General features: G+C 36.9%; 1 protein-coding gene and 1 pseudogene across 1 annotated transcript in view; one reads left to right on the plus strand and one right to left on the minus strand.

The window, feature by feature from the left end:
- DNAH5 (dynein axonemal heavy chain 5) overlaps positions 1–22,650 on the minus strand; it is a gene marked incomplete at its 5' end in the record, with an annotated part of 294,184 nt that overhangs the window by 267,661 nt on the left and 3,873 nt on the right. The window contains 6 exon segments of the mRNA XM_043995374.1: positions 81–188; positions 3,620–3,733; positions 6,001–6,177; positions 7,030–7,167; positions 13,340–13,561; positions 14,584–14,747. Of these exon segments, the coding sequence (XP_043851309.1) occupies positions 81–188; positions 3,620–3,733; positions 6,001–6,177; positions 7,030–7,167; positions 13,340–13,561; positions 14,584–14,747 (923 nt within the window).
- On the plus strand, positions 19,019–19,743 carry LOC122733622 (annotated as a pseudogene).

A 22,650-nucleotide genomic window follows, 5' to 3' on the forward strand; every position in this document is an offset into this window, starting at 1 on the left:
TATGATTGATAACTTTTTAATTAGAACTGTATTATTTGGAGAAAAAACAGAATGATCACAATCCCCTAATGTGCACTCACCTTTACAAACAAAGAAGTTATTTTTTCAGAAGTATTGTAATAACAAGATATGTTGTAGATCATTTTAATTGCATTGATCAGTGTAGGAATTGCATCAATTATGGATACCTGAAAGACACCGGGTAAGAATTTAGGAGAAAAAAAAAATTCTGACAGAAATTGAATGTTTTTTCAGAACAAGCTTTACCTTGGAAATTACTATTAATTTCCATTAATACTATTCAGTGCTCCTTTACTAAAGTCTTCTTCCAATATCTCATCAGAGTGCAGATGTTAGGGGGCAGCTAGGTGGCACAGTGCATAGAGTACTGGACCTGGAGTCAGGAGGACCTGAGTTCAAATCTGGTCTCAGACACTTGACACTTACTGGCTGTGTGACCCTAGGCAAGTCACTTAACTCCCAATTGCCTCACCTAGGTTCAGGCTCTCATCACCTTTCATTTGTACTACTGCAAAGCCTTCTAACTGTCATTCTTGTCTCATCTCCCCTTATTCCAATCCATCTTCTATTCAGCTAGATAAGGTAATTTTTTTTTCTAAAGAATGCCTGATCATGCGGCAATTAAAATTATAAGGCATTGCCCTATTACTGTCCCAAGTTTAGGGAGACTGAGCTGGGGTCTGTGATGAAATAATGGGATTTAGCAGATACTCAAAGACCCACCTGGAGATTAATCTATACTGATTGAATCAAGTGAGAGTGATTGACTGCTGATTAAGCCTACTTCAAGTTAATTGGATTGAAATCACAGGGCTATCCCTTAAGAAGGTATTGTTCTCAGAAGCTAGACTGTGAACTCAACTTGAGAACACCTTCAAAACCAATGGATTTGGATGACGCCAACCAATCAGCTTGAAGCAGTGTGTAAGGACTGCCTCTGTTCCAGACCTATAAAAAACTTCCACAATCACCTTGCTGGAGAGTTCCTGATTAAAGTAGGCTCATGGAGGAGGACTTGAGGACTTCTTTTTCTTAACTTTCTGAACTCCTTGTGAATACCTCTATGCTTTAATAAATGTTTAATGCCCAAAGACTAGTGCTGAAGCTTCTAATTTAAAGCAACAACAATTTAGATTTTAAACATCACAGGTCCTAATATGAAACTAATTAGAAATTAGAGGCTACTGCACCAGTTTGGGGCATTAAGCATTTATTAAAGCATATTAAATATTAGTAAAGCACATGGCTCAGAAAGTTAAGAAGGAGAGATAGTGGGGAGCTACAGTGGGCTGTGTCTGCCCCCTCCAAGTACCCAGGCCAAGAGAGCGCATGACTGTGTAAGTTTCCTGCAGCTGGATGAGAGCCCACCCTTACACATTGCTCAAACATAATTGACTAGTATCATTCAAATCATTTGGTTTACTAGATTTGAGGGTGGTTTGGCACAGTGCATGCTGATGTACAGAGCCCTCTGAGAGGAAAAAGCCTTCCAGTAGGTGAGGTTTTAATTCCTATTCACAGTCCAAGGTCCAACCACATTTCGTTTGAAATTCTCCTGACTTTGGGCTGGCCTTAAGAAAGGTCTGGCCAGGCTCTCTGGGTCTCATAGAACCCCATTATTGTCTCACAATCACAATCCCTATCCCTTTACCCTCACTCACCCATTTCTTTCAGAATCAAGTATAAAGTCTTCTGGTTCGAATTTTTTGAAATCTCCTTATAGGCTGACCTCTTTCTACTTTTCCAGTCTTCTTTCACCTTATACCCCTCTATGTACTCTGTGATTTGGGAACAAATATTACACTACACCTCCTACCTTTCACCTCCTCCTATCTGCCTTTCTACTAGTTATCCCCCATCATTAGAGTGCTCTGCCTCCATCATCTTTTCCTCTTATTTTCCCTGGCTTCCCTCAAGGTTCAGCCTAGATGATTCCCAAATCTATATTATCAGTCTTAGCCTCCCAAAGAGATTCCTCTTCCTTGAGTTACCAGAATAGATTGCAGTTTTCCTCTCTACCTCCATTCCTGCCTTCATTCTAAGAACTTCAATATCCATGTTGGGGTTTCCTTATATACCCTAATTTTCCCACTTCTCAATTGACTCAATTCTCATGACCTAATTCTACATTCTATCTCAGCTATACACAAGAATGGTCATAACCTTAATATTCCAACATCCACAGATACCAGTTTTCAGAACTCCAAATTGCCTTTATCCAGTTGACAATATTTTATCTTTCCAGCTTTCCATTCACCTTCTTCCTCCTTAAGCTACTGCTATGGGAAAACACAAGGGATGAAACTGAGGCTCGAGCTGAGACCCCCAAAATGAAAGTAGAACATACTGTTTGTTCCCCTGAAGTCTGTAGTTCAGTACCAACTTCATGATTTATGCCTCTGTTTACTGAAATATGCCTTCCTGTCTGCCAAGTAGCTCACCACGATGTACCTGTGAAAACCTGCATGCATTTTCATGCTTAAGAGATATCCAGCTTGGACACTTCTTGGCTGCCCAGAGTATCAGAGGCTACTCTGCTTTGGGCCAGCGCATCAATAAACTGCTCTTCTTTATTCCTGAGTGCTGTTTGGGTTTCTCTGTCAGAATTTCCCACAACACTACTATTTACCTTCCCTATGATCTCCATTGCCTTTATCCCATAATATTATCCTAAGCCATGTCCCCTACTCTTTCACTCTCCTCTCTTCCTAATCTCAACCCTTTGGTAAACCATTTCAACTATCCATTATTTACTATGACTATTTTATTTGTTTATTTTAAAAGCATTTTTAAGCACTTACCAAATGCAAAACACTATGCTAACTGCCAGGGACAAGTTGAAAAGTAAGGTATTCCCTTATCTCAAGGAATTCACATTCTAATAGGGAGAATCATGTACACTTGGGCTATCACTGCTCATGTCTTACCAGCACTGTATCATTCCCACAACACACTGCAAAAGGCACAACACAAGAAACATGTAACTACTTGTTCTTAATGAGAATGAACCAATGCCAGTGAAAATATGATTAATTGTTCTCAAAGGAATTGGGAAACATAAAAATTGCTATTCTCCATAAGGGTACTACTACTACTACTACTACTACTACTACTACTACTACTACTACTACTACAGAGTAAAGACTTAGTAAAAGGCTTATGAGGAAAGAAATAAATGAATAACACAGATTGGTTAAGGAACTTTCCCCAAAACTCTATAATATGAGGTCTTAAGGAGTTATCTGGGACCACTGAGAAGTCATGACTGTTCTAAGATCACTGTGTTACTATGCGTCAGAGACAGAACCTAAACCCAAGTTTCCCTGATTCTGACCCTATCCGTTATGCCAAACTGCATTCTAAAGATATATCACTTCATGTAAATTGTACTTTTTTAAATGGAAACTTATGCTTTATATTCATTTAAAATACCCGTAGCTAAATTCCTAAGCAGAGGGTTTTATTTGTTTTTCTCCAGAAGATGAAATTAATTTTTAAAGAACTGCCTATAAAACCAGTGACCTAAAAATCTGAATTCATTTTAGCTAGTATAAGAAATCTTATTTGTTAAATAAGTGAGTAAAAATGTTTTACTTACAGGGTCACCATTGTATAAGGGGTCACAGCATTTTTCAAGTGTGTACAAAAATTTGACATTGTCCTTGGCTTCATTAGCTGCATCAGTAATATGAGAATCCAACTCCCGCCAAGTCTAAGCATAAGCCACCAAAAAAAACATCAGGATAAAGAAATATCTAATATCACAGTTTCTATGGAAATGATTTCATTGCAATTTCCTCATATCATCATGCCAGTTTGTTCTACTCTACTCAAGGACTAAACCTAGAAGGGGGAAGAACTTTTCCATAATGATAAGAAAATAGGACATTTGGACCATATTTAGAAAGAAAACTTTACTGAGCTTTTTCAATGTTAATCTATACCATTTGGCAATACACCATGATCTACTCAGGAGAAAAAAAGATGATTGCATGATCAGTATCCTATTGAACAACAGTGATGAGCAAAACATAAAAAGGAAATTCATACTTTGATATTTTTGCTCATTGTATCATATCTACAACTCTTCAATCAGCCTAAAATTAAAATGTAGGGGCACAGAACTTCTACAATGAGTTATATCTCATTCCAAAACAAAGTTAATAAGCTCCATTAGCTTCTTAGAATATATGTCTATGGTGTTCATTTTAATACTAATGGGAGTTATGTGCACAAATAGAGAGGCAAATAGTTTCCTGTGAGTGCATCTGTGAGTGCAGCTGAGTTCCTAGTTTGGTGATGCAGAATTGCTTACTTTTGCTTCATAACCCTTCTGTTCTTGCTTGAACAGTTTGCACAATGACACTTTAATTCCGAGAGACATACTGTCAGAAGAATATAGTCATATAGTATGCATTGTGTTCTGCATCTTTTCATGATGCTATGCAGCAAATTCACCATATGTTTTTTTTAAATATCCTATTTCTTATTTCTTACTTTCTGAGTTAATTTGCAAAGCCCCAATTTTTATTGTGTTTATCCCTTACAACTGACATTTTTTTCACAAGCGGGAATATATTAGCATGGAGTATTTTATTCAGAATTATCTCCTTTCCTATGTATACACATACACATAGCAATGGTTGCTAGAAAATTCTCAATCTTCAAAGGCTAGAAAGAGAAATATATCTTCCTGTGTTTCTCTCGTCATTATCATGAACTGGGATGAATGAAAAAACAGACTCAGTTTCCCATATCTTCTAGCAAATAAACTGATAAGACTCTCAATGAAAAAAAGTAAATTATCATACCTGTGAGTGCAGGTTACAAATGCTGAAATAGTACTAGGCCCCTTCAAACCCATCTTTTCTGCCCATTCTGCTTTAACCCATCCTCCCATATCTTTCTTCTCTTGATAGCTCTAAGTATCCTCTAGAAGCAAAGGGAATTAATGCATCTAACCCTTACTAATATCACTCAGGATGACTCCGAGTAAATTTGCTAGCACTCAATAGTGTATTGTGTGCATGTCCCTCTGACAATGTTTTCTCAGTATCAAGTGAAGCACACCTCCTATGCAAGCCAATACCTAATAAAGGCTGCTGATGGATATTGATGCCTTTAGCAATAAATGGCATCAATATATTATAAAATTAATTTATATCCCATTATGAGTCAAAATTTGTATTATAAAGGGAACATATATGTGTTAAATAGGAAATGTGTATAATATAAAGGTTAATGACCCTCCAAAAACTGAAAATAGACGTAACGTGCATTGGGTCAATAATTTCCATTTTATGATCTTTTGTACATGCCTAATAATGTTAGCTTCTTTTTATAATCCTATTTTTAAGACTGAAAATCTCCCTGAGATTGTAAGTGTAAGGACTACACCGAAGTCAATCCTACCAATGATCTGCAGGGAGCTTTGACCTGCTCTGTTTCTGACCTGAACTGGCTCACCTTTCCTTGGGAAACCTCTTGCCAAACCTGACTCCCAAGGGTTCACAGTATTGATGCCAACCTTTGTGAGGACTCCTAATCAGCATAAAACCTCGATCTCAAGAGATCTTCCAGCCTTAGTCTCACTGATAGCAGAGAGTATGGATGTGTGCCAACATACCTAGCTAGAATCCTAATTAATAGCCCATGTAAGAGATTGACAGATAATCCAATTTGAAAAATTTTCCATTTCTATTCTATAAATAGGCAGTTAGATGTCACAGTAGATAGAATTCTGGGCCTAGAGTCAGGAAGACACAGCTTCCTGATTTCAAATCTGGCTTCAGACACTTACTAGCTGTGTGACCCTGAGCAAGTCACTTAACCTTCCTTCCCTCTGGTTCCTCATCTTTAAAATGAGGTGGAGAAAGAAATGGCAAAAGAAAATTCCAAATGAGGTCATGAAGAGTCAGACACAACTGAACCCACTAAGTAGCAACAAAACCTATAAATAAGAAAGAAACAGCTGAGAACCTTCAAAAGTTTTGATTTTGCAGCAGCAAGCACTCCCAACACGGTCTTCACATCTGGGCCTTTCAGCTGATCTAAAAGATAGTTAAATTTGCAAAGTCTTTTCTTCCAGTAATCCAGTTCTGCTCGCGGCCCAAGGTCATCTGCTTCTGTCCGTAACTGATTGTTTTCAGCAAGAACCTTCAATGACACAAGGAATATCTTAGATATAAAAAGGGGAAAAGTCATGAAGTTAAGAAAAGGAATATAAATATATGTATGTATATATGTAAATATTTATGATAGGCAAATTTTAACACTCTGCTATGCTGTGGATGACAGCCATCCACTAAAGTGTCAGTATTGTGGTCTCAAAATAAAAGAAAGTTATTAAGAATGATTACAAACTGTAAAGTTATTCTAGCAGCCATTAGATATTTTTAACAGTTCTGATATGAAATACTCTACCTGAATATGCATTTACTTCCAAATATGGGACAAGAAACTATGTGGATAGTGCAGAATAGAATTAACTTGCAAACTGCTAACATTAACTTCAAATGGTTAGCTTTCTGTTCTTTTATTCTTTTTGACATTCGTTACAAAATATCACTTCTTTTAGGAATTTGGTGGCACCTCATTTAGAAAAAGTTTCAATCCAAGATTCCCACTGAGAGAGGATCCTCACAAAAAAATAAAATGTTTCTCATTTTTCTGTGGATATTATCTCTAGTATACATTATCCCTTGACAAAATATGGAGTCGTTTCTTGATACTTTAAGAAAAATCTGCAGCTCTTCAGGCATATGCATAAATAAAGGAATTCGTGTTCATTTCTTACCATGCCCTATTTTATGGTTAACTTATTACTAAGGAAAAACAAATTGAATCTCTCCTCTTTTATTATGTAAGGACTATTAGTGGTAAAAAAAATCTATTTTAAAGAACTCAAGTTATTGTGTGATAGTGTGAATGACCTATCTAATATATTAATTTTTCTGTATTGTTTTAGTGGTACAGACTCTGGAAATAGTCTCTGTATCTGAAAATTACCTGTTCAGTTTGTTTGATCCATACTTTCATGCAACCTTCTATTTTTTCCAAGGTCTCACTATTATTAGCTGTAGCTATATAATCCACAGGGTCTTTCAACATTTTTAAGTCAAATATTTCACATTTTTGAAGGTTTACCTGCACAAAAATTAAATAGAAATGGAGAATGATCCCAAAGGAAAATTTTCTTCCTGAGAAGCAGAATGATATAGTGATTAGCAATACAGCCTTTAGAGCCAGGAAGACCAGGGTTTGAGTCCTACCTAAGACACATGCTGGCTATGTGACCTTGCTCTATACCTTTAAACACTTACTAGCCGTGTGACACTGGGCAAGTCACTTAACTTTTTGCCTCAGTTTCCTTATCTATACAATGAGCTGGAGAAGCAAATGCCAAAACACTCCAGTATCTCTGCCAAGAAAACCCCAAATGGGGTCATGAAGAGTCAGACACAACTGAAAATGATGGAACAACAGCAAAACTCAAAGAAAAACAGAAAAATTCAGGAGTGCCTTTTAAAAAGGAACATTTATTTGTAAGAAAATTGTTCCCTCTTAACTGAGAAGATGAATGTCAAACACAGAGTTGCAAAAATGAAACACTTTCCTTTCTAAAATCTTGAGAGGTGAAAATCTAATGGATTAATTAATAGTAGACTGCAACAAATAACTAACAGTGGAGTTTGAAAAAATAGGAGTAACGGAAATATATGACAAGAAGAAAAGTTAGGATGATCATGTGTGGAGGCACCTTGTACAAGGAAGTAAGCCACTCTCAGTGTGCTAGTGCTCTCCAAGACCATGACATTGCAGAGAAGATACTGACCTGCACTGATTGAGGGAATTTCCTATACCAATGAATTGATAAATCCAGTTTCACCACCCATTTTTTCCCTAAGATTTTTGGTTCAACTTGTGTTTCAGTATGAACCAAAAGCCAGATATCTTTCCAACAGTCCTAACATACCACTTTTTTTGGAAAGGCAAGAAAGAGTTGAGAAAGGGAATCTGGGATTGCAGGCACAGAGATTCTTGCATTAACGGTCTATCCCCTTAAGATTGGGATATAAACTGAGTCTATAGTTCATGATCTGATATATCTACTGAAAAGCAAAGTTTTCTGTGTGATTTTCACTTCAATGAGGAGAAAAACAAGAAAATGAAAAGGGGGGATAAATGGCCATGGCTTTCAGGTTTTAAGGTAAAATTAAACTTCATGCAACATGTTTCTGAACTTTCAACAATGTTTGCTTTGTATTGTTGTTAAAGATAATCTCTCAAGAACCTTACGCAAAAGAATATTCTTGAAGGATAGTTAGAAATGCATATATTAAAATTCACTTTTCAAAACATCCCAGATTTATTTTCTGTTTTGTATTTATAGTTAACTAAATATAGAGCAATCTAAAGCCAGTACTCCTTAAAAGATCTAACAATATTGACCTATTCATCAAGGTCTAAGAGGCAACATGTGGTAATGGAGAGAGTTGGCCACGTAGTCAGAAAGACCTGGTCCAAAGTCCTGCCTTCAAGAAGACACAGTCCATTTTGATTATAACATAAGTACAGTTGGAAAAGTTGGTGCTCTGGATATATGACCTTGGTTAAGTTCCTTAATCTCTTAGGGCCTCAGTTTCCTCATCAGTAAAATAAATTTGTGGGACTAAGTGACTTCTAAGGTTATTTCTAGCTCTAAACATATTATCCTATGATACTAACTGGATGTCCCTGGGCAAGTTACTTAATCTCTCAAATCCATAGGCAAATCTCTAAGACAATAAACTTTAGAACAAAAGCTTACATGGATTGGTAAAATGAGTAATTAAAAAAATTAAAAGTCAAGATCTACTGTCATTTTACCATAAGAATCTCAAAAGCATTTAACACCTCATATTTAGATAACTGCAAAGATCTGTTACCTACTTTTTTTGGTTCTATTTAATTTGTTAATCCAATTTCAGCTTTCACAAAACCCTCAATTAAATCAGACTATTGAAAGAATATTAAGGATGAAATGAAAAATAAGACAATGACAAAGGGGAAAATTGAAAAGATCTATCACAATTATTGACAGGTCTACCTAGTCTATCTTTTGAGACAAGATATTCCAGAAAATACTCTAAACAGTTTACAATATATATAGACAAATGGAAAAAAGGAAGTAAAAAATAAATAAATAGATGATAGGTAGATAGATAGATAGACAGACAGACAGACAGACAGACAGACAGACAGACAGGTAGATAGATAGATAGATAGATAGATAGATAGATAGATAGATAGATAGATAGATAGATAGATAGATAGATAGATAGATAAAATAAGTAAATATGGAAAAACAGCTGGAGCAAAACAAACACACACAGAGTTGGTCTCTGTTGGAGATGGGACAATTTTGAGGGGACCAAGGGATTGATTCTTCAGAAATCTTTTCCCTCTCTACAAAATCTTCATGAAAATAATATCCATAGATTTCAAAGGCATCACTGATAAAGGGATAAGAAGGAAATAGGCCTCAAAAAGGATATTATACAGCAGACCACATCTTTACAGACATACAATTGACCAAAAGGTTCAGAGATTTCAGGACCTCACTGTTCTTATTGTTTATTCACAGTTAAGAAGATATCCCCTTAAAAACAATCAGGATATCATCCATATATATATATATATATATATATATATATATATATATATATATTTTAATCAAACAAGATTCTTAGAAGGATATAACAGAAATAATTTTATTCAGAGAATCTATGACTAAAAATATCAAATAAGTTTTAAAACAGTATGCTTTACACTAGCCAAAGAAACTTATCATTGTCATGAAGCATATCCTTTACACAATCCAAATTAATACCCTTTAAAGAGTAAGTCCCTTCAGATGCCCTGATCTGTAGATGACATTTTTTCTAAATTGCATCAAACCCCAGAACATTGCAAAGCCTCATAAATTAGATCCATAATCATTGAAAAGAATTTCATCTTAACACATGGAATAAAAATTTTAAAAGCTAGATGGAAAATACTCATTTGTCCAGAAAATGATATGGACTTGGACAGAAACCTAAAGAGATGACTCACTGGTACATAAATCTTGTGGATAGACAGTGAGTTAGGCCCTGAATTGAATAGGTGGAGAGCAATAATAATGGCCCTAAAAACACATTAAAAGTTAAATGATGTTCAGTATATTCTATTTAAGGAAATAGGGAAGGATATACTGCATTTTAGAAAGATTGTTGTCCAAAATGATTAATCTACTTAAAAGTGGTTTGGAAGAGGGAAGTATTTTTTAAGGTTTCTGTGTTTTGTTTGCATTTAAGGAAGTAAACTCCAAGATAATAACTTTAAAGAAAGGACAATTGAGCAAATCAGGGAGGGAATATGTCCGGGTTGCATAAGAGAAACTTTCATGACATGAGTGCCTTCCCTTACCCTTCATAGGGGGCCCTCCCTTATTCCTAAACTTTAAACTACAGACATCAACTGCTTATTCATCTCCTGCTGAGGATTTTGTTAACTGTGGATCTGGTTACATGGTTTTATGGGCAATTACATTATATTCATTCTTTCAGACAAAGACTTGAACCACTCCTTCCTCCCCCACTATTGTTCTTTCCTTCTGCAGTTAATTGGCCCCTACTGGCTTGCAAGCGATGCAGGCAAGTGTGGCTATGTAACTTTGGGAACAGAGATTTTATAGTATTGTCTCACTTCAAATCACAACCCACTCACCACACCCCACTTGAGCTAGGAGCCATAATTGGCTACAGTTAGGGAGGACCTGCTAGGGACTGACTCCTCTCTGAGAATATGTGAATCATTGCCAAATGAGCCTGCCCTGTCCTTACTCCAGTAAGACATCTAAATTCCTGAAGGCAGGGGGTCAGGGGAGGTTATGGAATGGAAACTGTTTATGGACCTCTACCTTCAAGAATTCCCCACAGTCCAAGCCAAGATAGACTTTGCTATAGTCTATCCTGTAGGAGCAACTGCCTGTTAAGAAGGTGCTAGGTGGCGAAGTGGATAGAGCACCGGCCCTGGAGTCAGGAGTACCTGAGTTCAAATCCAGCCTCAGACACTTAACACTTACTAGCTGTGTGACCCCAGCCAAGTCACTTAACCCCAATTGCCTCACTTAAAAAAAAAAGACACTCCAGCCTCATTAGAAAAAATCCCCTCCCCTTATTAGTCAGTGTAGGCTCTACCTGGAGTTGCTTGTTCTTCAATCACAAATTGCTAAATTGCTAACTCCTGATTCACCAGCTCAGCTAGGGAAAGATGTCAGAGCAGAAAGTATCATTTTATTCCAGACACAAGGGCAGGATGTGTAGTAGAATGCCCCATATATGATGAACTAGCCTAGATGGAGGTACGCATCAAACTGCCATACATTGTTCAGCAACATCCATCAAAAGCACACTCAAAACAATAGAGGAAAGTTCAGAAGATTTTGACAAAGAAATCCTTGGGTGTCCCCTATATCTTTGCAGTGATGGACAGTTGAAGAGACTGTTTTTGTTCTTGCTGTTTAGTCATTTTTCAATTGTGTCTGACTTTTTGTGACCCCTTTTGGAGTTTTCTTAGGAAAAATACTGAAATAGTTTGCTATTTCTTTGTCCACCTCATTTTTGCAGATGACAAACCCGAGGCAAAAGGGGTTAAGTGACTTTCCCAGGATCACATAGCTAGTAAGTTTCTGAAGTCAGATTTGAACTCAGGAAGAAAAAAAAAAAGATTAAGAACCTCTTATCTAAGCAGACGTGAAATGAATCTAGAATTACCACAGACTATTTTTTATAGACATATTCCAGCATATTGGAATACAGCACAGTGTTTGGCACATAATGAGTGCCTAAATGACTCTTTTTTATTTGATTGACTAAGAACATATTAGAATCAATGAGCAAACATCCTAGGGGGAGGTATGGTGTTTAGAATTAGTGAAGCTGAATTGAGGGAGGCACCGGAAGCAGGCCACTGACATAAAAGAACATCTTGTGTAAAGAAGTTGAATGAAACAAATGATCATTTCACTAATGTCTATTGCTCCTCTTCATCATTTGCCCTCCTGGACTTCATACAGACTTCCCCAACTACAGACTATTGTTTACAAACTTATTTTTCCTCTTTCTTCCAAGCCATGTATTTTTATGACCTTGAATCACAGCTTTGACCAAGTCCTCTTTCTCCCAAAGGGCTCTTTTCCTTAGGTCCAATTAAATGATGTTCCCCTCTCATTACCCCCAATCATGGACATGTGTTGGTCCATCCCCACCCAAATGTATATTCAACAATATTTGAGAAAAATTAGCTATCCAGAATAATTTACTCCCCAAGGCTTCCATATAGCTATGCTTCTCCTAAATATAGTAGTGTTGATATTTGAACTTCATTTTCAAAGAGTTTAGATGAAATCATGGGATAATGTCTTGACTTGCATGTGAAATAGATTTAAGTGAGCCAGAATCAAACAAAGTCATCAGTCTCTCTCTTCCAGAGTCATCAAAGTCCAGTGGCAAGGCAAAAATAAAACAACTGGCAATAGCCCAGGATGCAGTGGATAACCTTGGCATCTTCAATGTCAGACTAAGCTCTAAGCACTCCATAGTGCCTGCTTCAGCTGCTTTCCTGGCTACTGGAACAAAATGTTCTCATCCATTGATTACAGCAGATGTGAGGGCAGCTTGTTCATCCACTTTCAGTATCCACCTTTCACACAAATCTCACCTAAGATAGGCTAAACCAGGTTGAAGGTAAGTGAGAGGTCTGAAACCCATTGATGAGCTAGGAGGATGTCTACCCCAAGGATGTGAAGACCTCCATTTACTGTAAAAATGGCAATGTGACAGGTGAATGTGTGTGTGTGTGTGTGTGTGTGTGTGTGTGTGTGTGTGTGAGAGAGAGAGAGAGAGAGAGAGAGAGAGAGAGAGAGAGAGAGAGAGATTATTATATAAATAAAGAGATGTGAGCTAAAGAATCTCATGCCAACTGCTTTGGGTTGTATACATGAAATTTTTGTCCCTTTAATTCAGTCATATGTTGAAAATTAGGTAAATTTTAAATCATTGTCAATTGATGGACATTTAAAACCTTAATTATTCCAAAGAATATCTACCTCTAGCCTTTATCCACTGTCCTGAAAAAAAGTTCCCTGAAAGATTCATAACGTTTTCTTCACAATTAAATGACACTGGAATTAAGAATGATTCATAAAATCCAAATAGAGTATAATATGTTTATAATTTTTCCACTGGATCAGCAATTGTTTTAATTTTTTAAAGAACATATTGTACATTGTTACCTTCTCTTTCAAGCTCTCCTGAGCACTAGACAGGACACTCACAAATCCCTCTAGAGAATTCAGAAAGTCCTTTCGAATGTCAGATGCTTTTTGGAGACCATCTAGCTCACCCCAGCCACTGTTCATTGCTTTGATTGCTGGAATGAAGATTTCTGACAACAAACACTCCACACTTTTTAGAAGACCCCCATTGGTAGCATCTAACATATTGAAACAAACTTCCTGAGGGAAAAAATAATTCTTTTAGTTTAAAATATACTCTAGCTTTTAAAATAAAACAATCATTTTTAAATCATCTGAATGAAAAAAATTCTGAAGGCATATTCAATTTAAACTGTAGACCATTAGTAGCATGGGGATGATCCTAGTTTCTCAAAATCTGTAAATTAATGGAGTTTTAAAAGTCCAATAAGTTCAATAAAACTGGAACTTTGTGCATCCAGCCATTTACTGCATATATGTCAACCAAAGGATGGAACAAGTTCAAAGATTGTCATTGTTGGAAAGTTCAACATGAAATAATGAATTGTTTTGACCACCACAATTCATTAACAATGCCACTGGATTATCACAGATTTTGAACTGGAAGGGACATTAAATTTCCTTGAGCCCAGCCCCTTCATTTTATATATTTGGAAACTAAAACCAGTGCAGTTAAATGATATCTTCAAAGTCACACATGTTAAGTGGCAATGCCTTCATGAAGATGATCTAAGTCAACAAAGTCTAAAAATGCTGCAACAAAGCCTAATATAAAGTCTACTAAGGCACAAGGGTTTTGTGAAAGCAATAGCCACCCTAATGAAACAATGAATCTTTTGAAGTCAGACTCACACCTGAAATACTGGAGACTTTCCTCATTTTCTCTTGACTATGGGTGATTACCAATTGAATGGGTTGGATTTCCATAAGTTATCTCTCTTTCACTTCTACAACTGACCCTAAACATATTTCATTCCTACTATGATAGACAATGAAAAAGTGCATGCCTAACAGAAGAACAGTAATATATATCCACATCTATCTTGTTGTTGTTGAGACAAAATATAACATTCCATAAATAACATTTTATCCTATGTAACTTTGATGCCACTAACTCCTCACCCACCACCCAGTTACTTCATTGAAAATTGCTCTTGTCTCAGTTTTCCCAATTTATCTCAACTACAAAATATCATTTAAAATAATTTAAAATATGATCTAAGTAATAAACTCAGAGTAAATAATGGGTCTTTACTCTTTACCTGGTGGATGTTCTCAGGAGTGATGGCTTTGGAAGGGGCAGATCTGATGAAGAATACACATAAACCAGTGAGAGCAACATCTTTACCTTCAGTAACAAACACCTTAGGTTTCTTAACTCTTCCAGTAAAAAGATTTGACCCTCCTCCTGGAGTGCCAACTTGTCCTACAAATGTAGAAATTCAATTCAATCAACAAAAATAGCAATTTTTTTCTTCATACAAATTTGACATATATGCAAAGTTTGATATTTCATAGAACAAAAGTTCATCTATTTTATGTTATGTACCCCTTTGGGAATCTGATGAAAGCTATCATCTCTGAATAATTTTTACATAAATAAAACTTATAGGAAAGGAAACAAGGTTTCCTTTCCAATATAACTTATTACAAAGGAAATCAGTTATATTGAAATGAAGTTATTTTTAATTGTGGTTTAGTAATAGGCTTTATTATTGCTAAATAAAAATATATTTAAAATATAAGTTTATGCTGTTCCTTAAAGATATATCAGTGAGAAGATGGCTTTTTCTTAGCTAAAATCAGAACATTAAACTGTAATGTAGTCTTTTTGATTTTTGTGGTTTTTTGGTTTTTGTTTTTGCAGGGCAATGAGGGTTAAGTGACTTGCCCAGGGTCACACAGCTAGTTAAGTGTCAAGTGTCTGAGCCTGGATTTGAACTCAGGTCCTCCTGAATCCAAGGCCAGTGCTTTATCCACTGCACCACCTAGTTGCCCCATAATGTAGTCTTTGACAAGGCAAAATACATGTCATGTTGGATATCAATCAATTTTCTTTCTTTTTTTTTGTGGGGCAATGGGGGTTAAGTGACTTGCCCAGGGTCACACAGCTAATAAGTGTCACTATCTGTGGCCAAATTTGAACTCAGGTCCTCCTGAATCCAGGGCCAATGCTTTATCCACTGAACCAACTAGCTGCCCCCCATCAATCAATTTTCAATGTTCATATAGGATAAAATGTGTGATTTCTATTGGTCACAGCCACAGGTATTATAATGCTACTATAATTTGTTACCTTCACAATTTAAATATTCAAAAATTCAGTTAAATATTGGTAAAACAAAAAATTTGTTTCCCATCTAAATGAACAGACTCCCAGAGATTAAGAAAGAAGTACAAGGACCCCAATGTAAGAACTTCTATTATAGAAGGACCTTACATATAGAGAATATTGCTAATATATGTGCAGTCTGTGTTGTGGGACAAGATCCTACATAGTAGACCCTGTGCAGATTAAGTTACCTGCCCCCATGCCCAAGTGTATTGACCTGAAACCTAGTTGTGGGTCCTATGCATTGCACAGGGACTTCGCAGACCCCACAAAATTTGGATGTGGTCTGCTTTCACCAGAAGTCACTAAGTGACACCTTGAAAGGAAATACCAGGGGGCAGCTAGGTGGCACAGTGGATAAAGCACTGGCCCTGGAGTCAGGAGGACCTGAGTTCAAATCCGGCCTCAGACACTTGACACTTACTAGCTGTGCGACCCTGGGCAAGTCACTTAAACCCCATTGCCTCACAAATAAAAAAGAAAGAAAGAAAGGAAAAACCTGAGGGAAGTTGACTTGGACCTATGCTTAATAATATTTATTTATTCGAACCCTTATTCAGGTAAACAGTGCACCAGATAAAGGAAACTTCCTCATAAGAACTTAAGCTTACAGAGCACATTGAAAGTACTTGTCATTAGTTTCAAATTTCATTAATTTGGTAATAGCAAAGTATCTTTAATTGTAATACTTTAATTCCTATGTGTTTCAGGACATACTTTCACCCTCTGCTAAAATCCAACTTTGTTACTTATTGTGGCATAGAAGTGAGCTTGAGTTATCAAAGACCACACTAAGTGGGATCTCTGATAGGTCGTACAAAGCTAAAAAGGCTTCATGGATGGGCCAAATGATAGATGTCACATGGAGGAGAAAGAAACAAAGTACTGGATCCAGGGCATAGTTTATAGTGACCAAGCCCAGCACTCTGTATCTGTCATATAAAGATTGGACTTCATCATCTCTTCAAGTCTTTGAGCTTCTCCTATTTAGAACCTAATATGTACTTCTCCACAGTCTCCAGATCATTCAGATGATACTTGGTCCCTAAGAAAAAAAATAATACCATGACCAGAGAATTTGGTGTAATTAAACACCTCCTTTCAAGGGTTTTTGTTAACTATCCTTAGCCAACAGCTTGAAATTCAATCCTATTGAAGTAATAGAAGTTATTAATAAAAACAAAGGAGTGTAAAGATCAAGGGAAGGTGAGAAAACAACTTTCCCTATTTAAATTTTCCTTAATTCAAATCTACCTGTAGACACTTACTAGCTGTGTGACCCTGGGCAAGTCAATTAACTTTTGCCTCAGTTTGCTCATCTGTACAATGAGCTGGAGAAGCAAATGCCAAACCACTCTAGTATCTCTGCCAAGAAAACCCCAAACAGAGACGTGAAGAGTCAGACACAACTGAAAATGATGGAACAACAACAAAACTCAAAGAAACACAGAAAAATCCAGGAGTGCCTTTTTAAAAGGAACATTTATTTGTAAGAAAATCATTCCCTCTTAAGTGAGATGTATGTTGAGCACAGAGTTGGAAAATGAAACACATTACTTTCTAAAATCTTGAGAGTTGAAAATCTAATGGATTAGTTAATAGTAGACTACAACATATAACATATAACTAAGAATGGAGTTTGAAAAATAGGAGTAACAAATATATGACAAGAAGAAAAGTTAGGATGATCATGTGTGGAGGGTAAGGAATGAAAAGTTGCAGACAACCCAAATATTCCACTGGGAATTGCAAAAGCATAAAGCATCATTCTTCTGGACTTATGCTACTGTATATGGAGAACCAGCCTTGGAGACAGGAACACCTAGGTCCCAGATCCATTTCTGACAATCCCTTGCTATCACAAATCCTAATATTAGATATCCTTGTGTCTGGAAAATATCAGGAAAAAGTGAGGAAGGCCTTTCTTACACATAGATTAGTGGGGTAGGCTCCATCTGTGGAAAATTCCTAAGAAGATATAGATACACAGGCTACTCAGGCACAAATTGTTGGACAATATTTCAGATTACTGAGATAATGGGGACACTGGAATATTTGAGTAAGATTAAACTATCATAATTTGGGGTATCTTAAATGTCAATACTTATGTGAATCTTATATGTATAAGTAGTCATGGTATCCTCTTTCCTTTCCAATGACCCAGAAATTGGCATTTCTACATGATTAAGGATGATTGTTAATTGATTTATCTTGAGGTGACACAGATAAATCTCCTAGAAAGTATGACTTGTCAAATTTCATTATATTAACCAGTTTTATTTCCTGTACTCATATACCTATTTCTTGGAGCTTAAGTATTGTACAAAGAAAGACTTTCAAAGGAAGATAAAGTATTTTTTGTCTTGAGTTGTGATTTCATTTTTGGAGTAGAAATAAAAACCTCCTTCCAATGCATATCAGCAACTACTCTTCAACTTCTAGTCTTAGAGCATGGCCCTTGAAATGGATAGATTAAGTGACTTGTGCTGGGTCACATAGCAATGATAGTGGAATCCAGGCCTCACTGATTGTGCAGCTGAGCTTCTATTCATTATGTCAGGGTCTAGACCAACAAAGTATAAAGTTTTCCCAACTTCCTGCAAAAATGTGAACTTTCATGATTAGAGGCCCTTGAGTTTTAATTAAAAATCTACAGTGAGGAATTCTATCAGGAACCTTTTTATATATGTAAATTTCACCATGAATACATATGCCCTTGTGGCCTTAAGATTTGATCACTGTTACAGTACTTGGAGATAACTGCATAGGGAATTTAATCACAATCTAATATAGCATCACTCTTAGATTAGAAACATTAATGTCTCTTGGAAATGAAATTCAAGAGTTTGATTTGTTTATTATGAAAATATCTTAAGGGGACAGATCCAAAATAACACAGTACAGGCATGGACACTGCTGAACTCTTTCAATATTCTCCTCCAAACAAATTTAAAATAACATCTCAAATCAAATTTTGGAGTTGTAGAGCCAACAGGTCATATGGAGACATTTATACAGCATAAGACGACTTAGGAGGGGCATCGCAGAAATCTTTAACACTCAGGTGGACATAGGTTCAGAGTGCAGCATGAACAACAGTCCTTGGCCCTGAAGGTGGTTGTAACAGCAGCAACAGCAGCAGTAGCAGCTTCTAGTATTCTCAACCCAGAGGCAGTAATGGGGTCTGACAACTGGTCAGGAAGAAATTAAAGGAGACAGACCCTTTGCTGGTATTCAGTGCAACTGGTGCTGTTGGTAACTCTACTCAAGTAAAAAGGAGCTCTTAGAATCAATCAAAAGGGGTGCTCTACTGCTGACCTTCAGTATCCTCCTGAGTCACTGCCCCTTACTAGCAAGCCATAGCCATGGCTTCGAAGAAGTTCTTCATCAGGGGCAATTGGAACATGAATGGTGACAAGAAGTGTCTGGGAGAGCTCATCACCTTTATCAACAGGGCCAAGGTGCACACCAACACCAAAGCATTATGTTGAGCCCCTTCCATCTACCTTGACTTTGTTTGTCAGAAATTGGATGCAAAAATTGGCGTAGCTTCTCAGAACTGCTACAAAGTGGCCAAGGGTACATTTACTGGGGAGATCAGCCAAGCCATGATTAAGGACTGTGGGGCAAACTGGGTGATCCTGGGACATTCTGAAAGAAGACATATCTTTGGGGAGTCTGATGAGCTCATTGGACAGAAGGCCTGGGAGTGATTGCTTGTATTGGTGAGAAGTTGGATGAGAGTGAAGCTTGAATCACTGAGAAGGTGATTTTTGACCAGACTAAGGCCATTGCAGATAACACGAAGGACTGGAGCAAAGTCATCCTAGCCTATGAACCAGTCTGGGCTATTGGTACTGGCAAGATAGCCACACCCCAGCAGGCCCAGGAGGTATATGAGAAACTTTGATGCTGGCTTAAGATCCACATCTCAGAACCTGTGTCACAATCTACCAGGATCATTTATGGAGGCTCTGTGACAGGAGCCAACTGTAAGGATCTGGCATGCCAGGCTGATGTAGATGGCTTCCTGGTGGATGGAGCTTCCCTTAATCCTGAATTCCTAGACATCATCCAAGCCAAAAACTGAGCTCTCCATGCAGTCCTCTCATTCCCTCACATATAGAGCTGAGACTAGGCTTCACAAGTCTGGTTTACCCCTCCCCTTCTCATGCAATTGTGATGTGGATTCCCCTCCCCCCATGGTCCCATTCAAGCTACCCCTTTCTCCATAGGGTAGACTGTGTCCACCAGTTCTTAGCTCCTCAGCCCTTCCTCCAATGGACCAGGCCTTTCTACATTTGCTGTAAATTTGAAGGAAGCACAAAAAAAAAAGAATCAATCAAAAGGGAACAAGGGCCCAAGTTATAGTTTCAGGATCAAAATGGGTACTGTAACTTGCAGCCTCAAGAGAACATGGGACCTGATCACCTTTGCAAGGCCAAGAGGAGAGCTAGAACTTGTGGCAGCAGGGGAGCAGGTACTCTTCCTGGTAAAGACCAGAAAATAGACCAGAAAATCAATGACCACACCTCTCCCAGAATAACAGCACCTTGGACGCACTCAAAGCTTGCAGACCCCCATAACTAGCTCTGAAAACAGTAGCACGAAAGCCTGAAGTTTGGAAAAGTGCCTCCCCATGCATACATTAACAGAGCCCAACTATAATATAAAGTTAAGTTAAGAAATAGCCTGGAAAATGAGCAAACAACAATAAAAGACTCAAACATAAAAAGTTACTATGGTGGCAGGGAAGATCATAACAAACTTAGATTTTAAAAATGGCTAAAAGCAAAGACTCAAAGAAAAATTCTAATTGGACACAAGATCATCAAGAATTCCTGGAAGAGGGGGCAGCTAGGTAACACAGTGGATAAAGCACCTGCCCTGGATTCAGGAGGACCTGAGTTCAAATCCAGCCTTAGACACTTGGCACTTACTAGCTGTGTGACCCTGGGCAAGTCACTTAACCCTCATTGCCCCACCAAAAAAAAAAAAAAAGAATTCCTGGAAGAGTCCAAGAAATAGAGAAAAGTGGGAGAGGGAAAATTGGGAAAAGAAATGAGAGCAATAAAAGAAAATTTTGAAAAGAAAATTAATAGCTTTGCAAAAGAGGCACAAAATATTACTGAAGAAAATAACACCTTAAAAACAGAATTGGCCTGGTGGTAAAAGAGGCATAAAAATCCACTAAAAAAAAAGAGCTCTTTAAAAAGTAGAATTGACCAAATGGAAAAAAGAGGTACAAAAGCCCAACGAAAGAAAATATATTTTTAAAAAATTAGAATTGACCTAATAGAAGCTAATGATTGCACAAGACATCAAGAAACAACAAAAAAGAAGAAGGATAAAAAATGGGGCAAAGTGGGAAATATCTCATTGGAAAAACAACCTGGGAAATAAATCTAGGAGAGATGTTTTTTAAATTATTGGACTAACTGAAAGCTATGATTAAAAAAAGAGCCTTAACATCATATTTCAAGAGATTATCAAGGAAAACTGCCCCAACATCTTAGATCAAGAGTGTAAAATAGAAATTGAAAGAATCGACCAATAACCTCCTGAAAGAGATCCCAAAATAAAAACTTCCAGGAATATTATAGCTAAATTCCAGAGCTCCCAGGTCATGTAGAAAGTACTTTAAGGAGCCAGAAAGAATCAATTCAAATATCATGGAATTACAGTCAGGATCACATAAGATTTAGAAGCTTCCATGTTAAAAGAGTAGAAGCCTAAAATATATATACTGGAAGGCAAAAAATTTAGGATTAGAACCAAGAATAACCTACCCAGCAAAATAGTACAATCCTATAAGGGAAGACATTGATATTTAATGAAATACAGGACTTCAAAGTATTCCTGGTGAAAAAACAAGAGCCGAATAGAAAAACTGACATTCAAAAAAGACTCAAGAGGAGCATAAAAACATTAACATGAAAGAGTAATAATTAGAGACTCAATAAAGTTAAACTGTTTATATTCCTATATGGGAAGATGAGCCATATAATGCCTAAGAACTTTATCATTATTAGGACAGTTAGAAGGAGATTATATAGACAGAGGGCACAAGTGTGAGTCAATGATGATGGGATGATCTCCAAAAAATTTAAAAAATAAATTAGGGGTGAGAGACAAAAATGTACAGGGAGAGATAAGATAGGGGAAATTTTCTCACTTAAAAGAGGTCCAAAAAGAAGAGATTATACAATGGAGCAGGAAATCAGGCTGGTGGTGAGTAATACTTGGACCTCATTCTTATCCAAATTGGAAGAATATACAAGGATAGAATCTATCTTACCAAAAAAGGTAAGGAGGAGGAAAGGGGATAAAAGGTATAGGCTGAGGGTAATAAAAGTGAGGGTGTATTAAGGAAAGCAGTGGTCAGAAAAAAACACACTCTTGAGTAGGGACATGATAAAAAGAAGGAGAGCGAGAAGAGTAAACAGGAGAAAAATGGATGGTGGCAAATACACACTTAGTAATCATAATTGTGAATGTGAATGGGATGAGCTGACCCATAAAATGGAAGCAGACAGTAGAATGGATTAGAAACCAGACTGCAACAATTTGTTGTATATGAGAGACACACAGGAAGTTAAAAGAAAAGGCTGCAGAAGAATCTATTATTCTTCAGCTAAAGTAAGAAAAGAGGGGAGTAAACCTTATTAAAAAGAGATAATTAGGGAAAGTACATTATGCTAAAAAGTACAATAGACAAGTGCAGCAAGTTTCTCTGATAAAGTCCTCATTTCTCAAATATATAGGGAACTGAGTTAAACTTATAAAAAACAAGAGTCATTCCCCAATTGATATATGGTCAAGGGATATAGTTTTCAGAAGAAGAAATCAAATCTATCTACAGTAATAGAAAAAATGCTCTAAATCATTATTGATAAGAGAAAGGCAATAAATTAAAACTATTACCTCACATCTATCAAAAATGACAAATGCTGGAGGTGATAAGGTAAAATAGCTACATTAATGAATGGTTGATGAA

Source organism: Dromiciops gliroides, chromosome 1 (assembly GCF_019393635.1).
Source record: "Dromiciops gliroides isolate mDroGli1 chromosome 1, mDroGli1.pri, whole genome shotgun sequence".
Lineage (NCBI taxonomy): Eukaryota > Metazoa > Chordata > Mammalia > Microbiotheria > Microbiotheriidae > Dromiciops > Dromiciops gliroides.